Here is an 11,387-nt window from a genome sequence, read left to right as displayed (position 1 = left end):
CTCCTTTAACAAAAGTATGCATTTTCCGGGGGGAACCCTCCTTATACTGCAGCACTCAAAGATGACACAGTAAGATGAGTCTCTACTAGCTAAATAAAAATAACCCTTAAAAAAAAAAATCAGTGTCTTTAGTTTTCCATTAATTTTGAAGATGTAAAGAGGACCTGCAAAAGTTACCTATGAAATTTCAGCAACTTCCTGCTTTGAATGCTCTTAATAGATGGGCTAAGAGCCACTCAGAACTTTATTGCAACATTATATAAACTTATTTTTTTGCCTCTAGGTCCCATAATTTACTTTCCTGATCCAGATTCTGTGCTTCTGTTCTGAGTAATGTTCCAGCAGGCAGGATGCTGGGGACGGTGCAGCCAACACAAAACTCTGCTGGAGCACTGAGCAGGCTGGAGAGTCAGGTAAGTGTCATTTAAACATGACATTTTAGGAAATTTCAGCAAAGCTTTATATGTTATTTTTACTCCTAACAAGAAAACAAGGTAATACAGCAAATTTAAGGCTTGGAAACATTTCCAGTATTTTAAATAAGATCACTAGCACCCTATAATTTTCTGCTTTGTTTTTTCCACTCCTTGTTGTTCACTTGTACCAGAATTACATAGTAAATAGGTTTGGATTTTTTCACATTTCTGTTTTTCAGTTTCTTTGTGGCACAGCAAATTCTATCAGACTTTCCCTCTTGCTTGCACTCAATGCCCATGTCTAGCTGACCTTCTGCAACACGTGATGCCATAACCCTTAACTTCCAGGGTGTTTAAAACAGGAGAAAATCCTTGCAAGTGTCCAGCCTCTGTAGCACTCTTCAGAGCTCCCCAACTGTATGATTCTGCACCAGTTGCATTTCCAATATGCAGTGTGGCCAGGTGACCTCACTATAACCCAAAAGCCATTAGCACATGGCACCTAGTACCCCCCAGGCTTGCCTGCAGCTCCACACTGGCAGGCCAATCCTTCCCTTCTTCCAGACAGGCTTCTCTCCTGAGCAGTGGGGCCTGTTGCTGAAGGACCTGGCAGCCTGAGCTGGGATTCTCCCACTTTCAAACACTTGATTGTCCTGCAGTGCAAAGCCAGTCTGCCTAAACATGCAGGGAAGGGGAAAAAGCCAAACAGGAACTGTCTGAATGGTCTTCATGCTAGTTATGGCAGTGAAGTTGTTGCTTAGGACAGGGTGGTTTTTTATTTACAATGAATTTTGATCATTTTGGTGTTTATCTGAAAGCTTCTTTAGCTTCTTCAATTCTAAATGTGTAATTGCTCATATTTGAAACTATAGCTCATCTTTTCCACTGGCTTACCAGCTGCTTTTCTGCAGAAGTTATAGAAAAATTCAGCTTAAAACTGAGTTAATTGATTATCCCATATCTTCATATGACTGCATGCAAAGTGCCAGAGTGATTCCATAAGAATCTTAGCTTTTATGAAAAGCAGGAAAAATATAGCTCTCCTGATGATGGAGAAAAATTTGGAACGCAAACCTCACTAATGTACCCTATGTAAAGTTGGGAGGATTAGAGCAGACAGCAGCAGTTTATGGGATGGGTGAAGAACATAACATAGCTAAGTCACATGCCCAAGTCTCTTTCATGTGTTGAGAGTCTTGTTATAAGGTTTGTTTCTTATGTTTATCTAATTCCTTACAATTCTGCTGTTTGAATTCTGTTGGGAGACTGGGGCAAAAGATAAAAGACCACTCTTGGGAGATCATAGTATCTTCTGCTTGTTGGCTGGCCTATAGGTGTCTGCTAATACTGTGAGCTAGACCACTGCGTGGAGCTACTTGTCACAGGCCCTTCAAAATTACACCTTGTTATAGCGCTCCCACTTCTGCACCTCCTTTCTGGCCTACACTTCCACCATCTCCTGCACCATATTCCATCCCTCCACACCAGACTATAACTCCCTAAGCTTTTGCCCTTACATTTTCTGTCCATGTCCTCATAGAAAAATGCATGTTCTGGCACTTCTCACATGGTGCTGAAGGTATAAGATAATGACAAAGCAGGTCATGAGATGCTGTCTTGAGCAGGTACAAGTTATTGCATGCTAGCTGTTCCACAATGATCTCCTGTGGCACATGTGACTCAAGGTTATTTAGTTTTCTACGCTGTAAAAAATCAAATGCATCACAAACAAGGAAGTTTCTATTTATGCTGAGTATTTCCAATACAAATACAGTCTGTTGACTTGATGACAGTATTTCCCCTACTGCTCTTAAAGAATATAAAAAGCCATTACTCATGTAGCAAGATGCAGACATAGGATTGTGTGACTATCTCAGTAAGCAAGCTTATTTTGCCCTTTGGACATGGTAATGTTGCCTATTTGATCTTCTTCATCCTTCGTGATAACTTAAAACAAGTCTTGTGTCTGCTGGAAGCAATTCTGCTTGCTTCCAAAGCCAGTGAGCATTTTTAAATAGAACTGTACCAATTTTAAAGGTATGTGCAAATTTGTTCATCTGGCATTTATGCTGTTACTTTATCATCTCTTAATTATTTCATGCTATTTTTTGTATTTATACACAGTGAATGATGTAACTATGAAGGTACAAACAAAAAGACATCCTTCCCAATAGAGCTTACTATGTAAACCCAAATGTAGCATATTACCATTAACACCTATGTTGTGCCTGTTAGAAAAAGAACAAACATGCAGGTAAGTTGAAAATAGTAAATTATGGACGAATAGTCTACTACGAGGAAAAAAGCTGAGTGGATTCCATCCACTGAGAATATATTATTGTGCACTCTGTAATAGTTTTGTGAAGTTTTTTTTTTTTTGCTTTAAATCTTTAGTGATCAATAAAGATTTGAACTGATGAAGCTTTTATAGTTGAGCTATCTTCTCGCTTATTTTTTAACAGAGATTAGTCACATAAAATACTATCTTAGAAACTACTGCACAGAAGATAAGAGCATTCTGATAACATTAAAATTTTCAGAACAGTTTACAGAGATCAGCTCAGAGAGGTATCACTCACTACAGAACAGACAGCTAGTCAGAACCTTACCAAAAATTTAGGAACCAAGGTTCCCAGTCTGTTTTCCAGAAATCAGACCAGTCTTCCATTACAAAAATGACTTTGAGTAACTGAATCTCTGTCTGTTGGCCACTTTGCTATGAGTTATATATATATGCTTGAAGAAAAGATGCCATAAACAAAAAGTTAGAATATGAGTAGCTGGTCCTTGGGAACTTGACAGGGAAGCAGTCAAAGAAGATATTAATCTACAGGCTCACAAATAATTACTTATCCTTAGTGTACTCAGGGGTGCTTCTGCATGCGCTGAACTAGCTCCTGTCCAGTGCTAGCCTATGGGCTGTGTGATGCTCTTAAGTGGTGTTGAAGAAGGTTGCTGTTAAGGAGATTTCTGAATAAGAGTTTATTACAGTTTATAAACAGTTACATTAACGTAAAAATGAGAACAAAGTAACTAGAGGCAGAAGATGTACATTTCACCCAGTGTCTTGTTCCACTGATTCTGACAGCTCCTACTACAAGCAGAATTTTTCATTCTCTTGAAAGTTTCTACAATAGTTTACCACATGCTCACTATGTGAGAAACTTTCAAGAAAAGTGAAAGCAATCCAGGGGAGCATTGCTCTATTTTCTTTCTGAACAAACTGCCTGTTGGAGATCTGTGTCTAAGTTAGAGCTTTCCTTCAATATTAGAGTAGGCTGCAGACTTGCCTTTTTCTGTCCTCGCTCCAGCATCTCCAGTCCTTCAGCCAACGGAACAGCATAAGCCTGAATCAGGCCTTTTGTGCAAAAGCTGACTGAAGTTGCAGTCTCTTTCCAAGCTTTCCAGATGGTGGTGGGAACAAAGTGGAAAACCACCAAACACACATTCCAAACCTGATGAAAAATACAACTTTCAGCATTGTTGCAAAGGAGAAATGGATGTACTATTAATATTTTCTGTTCCCTAGTTCCTGAGTTAGGATAACAAACACTCTTCCATATAGAGGACCATCTTCCATTTCAGAACAACAAATGTATCTATACACATAGATTGATATTAATTTTCTTACCTGCTCAGCTCATCATCCATGCCTTCAGAGTAAGATCAATTCAGCTGATATCCTGAAGAAGGGTCAGACAACAGAAAGAAGAGAGAAGCCTCTATGAAAAAAGGGAGAAGCCCAGAAAATTGTCAGAAGACAGTACTGAGAAACACAGGAACATGCAGAAACTGCTTCTGGAGTAACTCCAGAAGTGGCTGGTCCTGCTGGAGAATATTCCAATTAAACTCCAGTCCAGAAAAGCCCTACAGCCTAAAATTAATGACATACTGAGAACAACCGTGCACTTTTCTGCCACTCAGGCTGCAAGATGATGAGTCACAAACAACCCCATCTCTTCTCCTACTTGCCTTTTTGTGCCTGTGCCAAGGACAGCAGGCAGAAATACTGTGTTTGTAATTGCACAGACCAAGTCAAACCTGTGGCCTCAGTTCTTGCAGGTATGCCCACTACATCTGCATTGTTACATTCAATGAAGTTTGAAGTATTTATTCTTACAGGCGGAACTTCATGGTATAAGTTCTGTATTGTTGGAGTTTGTTTCTTTTTTTCCTGGTAAAAAACATTTATATTTGACAAGCTTAATGCAACATTGTAAGGTGTGAGTGGCACATGTAACAAATCTATTTAAAGGAACAGCTGCATAAAAACCTTAAACTTCTGTCTTCCTTGCAGACAACCTTGATGCTGTACTCAGCTGGCAGGAGGGATTAAATTGCATGAACCACAGTCTCAGTAGTTCTGCTTCCTAGCCACTGCAGAAGTCCACTCCCTTATTTTTGCCAGTATTTGGTCAAATATTTCAGGCACTTGAGCCAGACACTGTCTATATGTTGCTATTAGACTCAGGCTTAACCATTGCAAACTGCTTTTCTACCTCCTAGCAGAAGCCTTTTTGGTCATTCTGCAACCTCTTGAGATCCTCCCTCCTATCCATTTTGTCTGGCAACTGGATCACGTGCAGAGTAGTGGGCTGTAGTAAATGCTTGAGCCTTGGACTATTATGCAAATGGAGCACAAGACCTGAAGGGCTTGTGCAGAGAGGAGTCCTAATGGTCCTGATGTAGCTTGGCAATCGAAACTGTGCAAATCCATCTGTCATCCAGGCACTGCAAAATTTTGTAAACCCAGATTTCAGTATCTCCACTTAATCTGCTCATCTACAGCCTTGGTGTTTGATCTGTCTGCAGCAAACTGGTGAGCTAGTGATTAGCAGTAAACTATGCCCTGAGGTGGAACTCTTCTCTTTGGTTTAAACTGTTTTAACTTCTAGATTGTTTCTGAGCTGTTTTTTATGATAATAAACTTCATTTCCATGCCATGTAGTCATTTCGCTATCATAGCACTATTCAGCACAGCCCTGTTGTGAATCATAGTTCCTTCCCAATGTTCACTAGCAGTTTCCTGAGCCAAGACATAATGGGCTCCGGAATGAAGTTGCTCCAGGAAAAGTTTATTCACAGCTTTTTAGGTGGAGGAAAGAGGAAAATGTCAGCATGGCAACTTACTTGCAAACCAAAGCAGCTTCAAGTGGAATTGTATTAGTTCTTTTTTGAAGAAAAAAAAAGCTCCCTTCCTAAATGCAATCTAGAAGTTTCACTTCAGCTCAAGACAGCCGATTCATTAAGTCTTTTGGGAGGGAACATGGGATTTTGTTGGATTCATTTTAATCACAAAACCCCTTGGTGGTTTCTAATAGACATTGTGCAGTGGAGAGGCCGAGGGAAGGAGGGAAAGACTTCTCAGCACCATTTGTATCTCCAGATTAAAAAAAAAAAAAACCAGCTATGGAAACAACAGTTACTTCAAATGAATGTTGTTATTTATAAAAATATTAAATAGAGATATACATTAAAAAAACATTCTCCATGCAGGTACTAACAGTTAGTTCTCTTGTCTATGCTATCAGACAATTTCCAACTAAAACTCATAAAGCACAGGTTGCTATGAAAGCAATTGTTTCTACTGCAACATAACACAATCCATCAGATCATGTATGTCTCATGATACTCTATGCAAAACTAGAACTGGTAGCCTTTATGTCTTGGCTAAATTCTTATGTGGGTAAGTACTTTTCCTCCCTCTTGAAGCTCAAGTATGTGTTTCTTCATGTCTCCCTGCCACACCTTCAAGCAAGTTTTTCAGCAAAGAGAACCTTGATTTGTATGCTTTGTACACATATAAAAACAGTGAGATGACACTTCTGACTTCTGTTTTCCTCCAGGAGCTATTGGATATACATGATTTAACTTTTTTAAAAAAAATTATTAACAAGTCCAGACAAACACAATATTATTTAGTGGACTACAGCTTTGAGCCTGCAGTTATGCTCATTTTGTTTCAAACAAAGAAATGTTTCTCATCTTATTACCGTGTTCCACTTAGAGAATTTCCTCATTGTCCTGTTCTATTGCTTCTACTCAGAATGCTGAAGGGTTGTGCCATAATTTGGCTGATCTTTGACTTTCCCAGCATATTTTGGTGGATTTAGTCTTTCCAAGATACACCTCTCTCTGCTCCTAATGCAGGTGATATCTCCACTTTTTTTTTTTTTCCTAAAAAAAGAGTTCAAACAGAGGCAAACACAATCAGTTTGTTCCAGCCAAGCTATTATCTTTTTCTGATAGTAATCACATTGATATTTAAGTAACAATGAGGCATATAAGATTATGGAAATTAATTCCTATTATTCACTCCACTTTAAAAAAAGACAGAGTTGGATATGTGTCAGTGAAACTTTAGGCACAATTTGGAAATGACTCCTTTAACTGAGCTTGTCCTCTGACTGAATGTTAATCAGTATCCTCTACAACTGTAAAACAAAAGGAATATGAATATGCTGTGAACTGAGAAATCCACAACATTAGGAGATAATTACAAGAAAAGTAAACAACACAGCTTCAGGAAAACTGCTGAAGCTTCCCGGTATTTTTTCCATTAATTTTAATCTCCTGTGCTTGGCTTTGCTCACTTCTGCTTAGCTCCTACAGACCTATGTAGGACAACTAAAAACAAGCAAGAAATTTAGAAAAATTTCTGCCACATCACATCAGAGATGGTTAGGAGGAATGGGCAAATTATTTTTTCCCAAAGATCTTCAAAAACATTCATGTACTACTGAGATTCTGATATACAGTATGCTACTATCAGGTCAGAATATGACTACTGAAGAAAATGTATACCAGACCCACAACATTGCTAGAAAATGTCTAAATAGACCTCATAGCTCTATAAAAACTGTGAGGTTTTAGATTATTAAAGGGACACATTAAGCTATTCTGCTTTGATTGGTGCATGAATCAAAGTGCTTGGTTCTGTTTCTGCTAAATTATATAGTTACATGTTCTTTTGTACTACAGTCACCCTTTCTAAAAATAGAGTTTGAATACACAAGAGTTACCAATATCATGTGGAAAGAGTCCATTTCAGAGTAAGACACACATATCTTTATGAAGACTGCAGGTTAACTTAGAGATGAGGAAAAGACTTTAGTGACTCAGTCCAGCATTCATTTTCTGTTGAAGTTGAAACAAAAGCTTATCACAGAATACACGCTCATTTAATTTTTTTATGGTAAAACTTGAAGAAAGTACAGTGAAGATGGAAATTTGGACTGATTTTGGGAGACATTTTCATTGACAACATTATCTCAGGAAAAATCCCACCCTGTCATAAAGGCTGGGATTTTTCAGTGTAACATTTTTCAGGATGCGATGAAGCATTTTGAGCCTTATACTCCTGAACAAGGAGAGAAACATGGCAAGTCTCTGCCCTCACAATCCTGATTTCTGAGGGGTATTGGCTTATTTCTCCAGCCAGAAACACAGTGCATGGATATATGCTAGCAGAAGAGTGGTGTACACGTTGGAGCTGACAAAGATGGGAGCGGGAAAGAGGAGAATGGAGGACTGTTCTCAATAAGAACTGCTCTGTATAAGAAGATGCCTCAAAGCTCAGCTGTGGGACAAAGCACATTGGATTAGGAGAGGATTTTGTTATTTTTGAAGTCAAATGTATGTCACATTGTATTTACATTATTTTAGTCTCAGTTTCAAGCGGAAGACTCACGTATGGTGTGAATTTTCTACCATATCTATTCTGTAATGGACTCCTACCCTGACTAGTCAAAAATGTTTTGGGAATATAGGCCAGGTCATCACCACAGGCATTGACTTTATACACGTTCCTCAGCTTATGCCATCACTTCTGTCTGTAGGAGCCTGTAGTTTAAAAACAATCTATTTGCTTTAATTTCCTTACCAGGTAGAAGGAAGGAACTGGGAGCTAGTGAGACCTAGGGAAAACCTAGCAAAGAGCTGTGATACACTGGCTTTGAATTCCCCATGGGCAGAAACCCAGTTGAAAACTCTGTTATGGGTGCCTGCTGTTACTATTTGCATTCCCTGTAGCTGATCAGAACACAAACTGTAGCACTCCTTTCTAGTATTCAAATTTATCTTGAGCTTTGATAAAACAATCTTCATCAGTTCGATACCCTGAGGATATATAATCCAGGCAGCTTTCCTGACTTTCCTACTCCCTCTCTTCTATTATCCCATACTCAAAAACATTCAACTTGTGCATTGTACTCTAAAAACCCTATGCTACTAACATTTGTATCTTGGTCAGGGGTTATCTAACAGTACCTGAACATATTAGAAATGTATGGTGATACAGTATAAATGTCTAGAGCATGTAAACTACTGATATATTCACTCTTCAAGTATCTATGAGACTTTTTTCCCAAGGGAATCTTTGTGAAACTTTTCTCATGTTCTACTTTTGAAACAATTACTTCTTTTTTTTCCTTTTTTTTTTTGTTTTGAAGGACAAAACCCCCACTCATCTCCTGCCCTCACATAACTGAAAATACCTCTCAGATTCATAAGATTTTATAGAAGTCTGTAGATTATTTTGCATAATTTAAATGACGTATGAATATTTCAGGTCTCATTTTAAACTGTGTGCAGTTTCAAGATATATGGGTCACAGTGAGGACAAAGTTATTTTCTTAGCAGTTTTCATCCAGCTAAAGACGAACGACTTAAAAATAATGCAAATTTATGTGCTGTGCATATGTGACAATTTTAAACAAGAAACTAATTCACAAATTGACTACCACTCAGAGTAAAACACAGTGTTGAAAGTGCACTGATATATAAATGTCAAGAAGGCCAACTCAAGCTCTGTATTACCCTTAGTAGAAGTGACTTTTCAACAATGAGGTGATCCAGTGAGATGGAGCACTAGTAGTGATCCTTTGTGCTTTCTACGGTCTGAAGGTTTTTGCCAGTACCTTTTTCAACAGCTCAATGCTCACACCATATCAAAAGTATGGTAGCATCCAAGAACTGGGCCAGACTGATTCATCTCAAAGCAAGTTAAGACACCTGTTTTGTCCTGACTTATATATCAGCAAAAAAACCCCCCTTCATTTAAATAATGGATCTTAATTTTGATTTCTGTTTAGACTTTGATTATTTCCTAAGAAAAGGGTAATTTTCTCCAATTCACATAAGCAGTAAAGATTTTTTTGCAAACTAAAGAAACTTTCATTTAAATGTTCTACTTCATATTTCTAAACAGAAGAAAACATATTTCCTATGCAATTTTTAAGTTATACACTCAGGCTGTGAACTGTTACAGTGTTTTTACCCTAGAAGATTGTGAATTATGCCTTTTTTTCTTTCTAGTTTGTTTCATATTTTGCTTACACCTTTTGTCAGTCTCCATTCCAAAGAAGTAGGAATGAAAGTAACATGCTTAAAGAATATTTGAATCTTGTCTTGTATGAGTTAATTATACGTAACTGAATTATTTCCGATATAGAGGAAAGAAGGAGTATTCTCAAAGTAATAGGTTATTCTTTTTGCTTCGTATCCCTCAGATTTTCTGAATGACATGGAAGCACCTTTGCAAAAAATATGCTAGGCGTCTGAGTAGTATAAATGCCTCACTTACTGAAATCAATAGGATAAACTGATATTTACCATCCCTTTAGCTGACTACAAGCTTGTGTCCATGGGATGCAACTTTGCTGTGTGCTCTGAAGTATTCTATAGGTGCCTGCCTTGGCACCAAAGATAATGTTGAAAGTATGGTACATTGTCCCAATTATTTAGAATTAGTAAATGATAGCCCTTCCATGCACTTTTAATTCATAGTTTGCAACTATGAGAGCAGAAAGTTTGTTTTCTCTTTTCCAACTAGGTTACTCACTTTTGAAATAGCTATTTCAAATGATGAAAATGTTCTCACAGTGCCTGGTGAACTGAAACGAAAATAAATTAGATCAAAACCACAAAGAAAAGAAATACTTGTTTTCGTGAAAAGAGTAAATACTAGCATTTGTTCCATTGTAATGTCTAAAATAATATGTGTTTACTCAAGATAGCAACATTGTGACTTTTACGAAGATCAAGCTGACCTAAAAAAATCGAAGATGGGTTCCCTTAGGTTATATGCACTCGTAAAGACAGTACTCTTTAGAAAATTACAGTAAGAAGAGGCCTCATTAATGTAATATTTTGCATTACTTGTCATAATATTTTAAGTTTAGAACTTAGCATTGCCTGTCAAAATTGAAATGTGAACTGAAGAAAACATTTTCATAGAAGAAACTGACACATCAAATTCTAAAAATCTATTAAAAAGCAAATATTTATCTATGCTGAGAAACAGCAGGGAAGAAAAAGCTAGAGAAGTTACAAACTTGAAAACACCAGCCCCAAATCTGACAAGCTTTATTTCATTCTCCTCTGCTGGAGAACAAATACATATCAGAACAGTGTCAGTATACTCTTCACTTGGCATTTACAACTGTCTGCAGCTGGAGACGTCAGGCCTAGAGGACTTTTGCTCACAGTCAGCTCTGCTACTCTTAAATGTGATGCACTTCTCTAATTCATATCAGAGACATGTACCTAATTTTTAACCCACAAGGACTTTCTCATCTGCCTGTTACAACTTACCCATAAGGTACATACTACCTGGAGACCAGCAGGGGCTAATGAAGAGTCATTATGCTGGCTGCAACATACTTCTTACATGTAGGCCTTTGAGTGTACAGAAGCCACGTAAAGACGCTTTCATATAAACCAGGTTTTCAACAGAACAACTCCTGCATGGCTACTCTGATGCAAAACTGTCATTGGCTGCCTATACAGGTCTAAGACAAAGATCAGTAATGTCAGTCAGGCTCTGAAAGCAAAAGGTAGAAAAACCAGTGGGGAAAACAAGTAGAGATGGCAACTTACAGGCTCAATATCCAAGTGTAAAACAAATGAGTTTTAAATATGGCCTAACCAATCTGCAAGAAAGATTTTCTGAGATGGCATACAGCAGGGGTT

General features: G+C 37.9%; 1 protein-coding gene across 1 annotated transcript in view; it reads left to right on the top strand.

Annotated features, from left to right (window-relative positions):
• Nucleotides 1-282: 282 nt before the first annotated feature.
• IL15 (interleukin 15) overlaps nt 283-11,387 on the top strand; it is a 25,456-nt gene continuing 14,351 nt past the window's right edge. Inside the window, exon 1 of the mRNA XM_010074671.1 lies at nt 283-413. Coding sequence (XP_010072973.1) covers nt 351-413 — 63 coding nt within the window. The 5' untranslated portion in view covers nt 283-350. The remainder of the gene's footprint in view (nt 414-11,387) is intronic.

The sequence above is a fragment of the Pterocles gutturalis genome, unplaced genomic scaffold, assembly GCF_000699245.1.
Source record: "Pterocles gutturalis isolate BGI_N339 unplaced genomic scaffold, ASM69924v1 scaffold32997, whole genome shotgun sequence".
Lineage (NCBI taxonomy): Eukaryota > Metazoa > Chordata > Aves > Pterocliformes > Pteroclidae > Pterocles > Pterocles gutturalis.
Note: the sequence above shows the minus strand (reverse complement) of the source record. Positions and strands in the feature narration are given on the sequence as shown.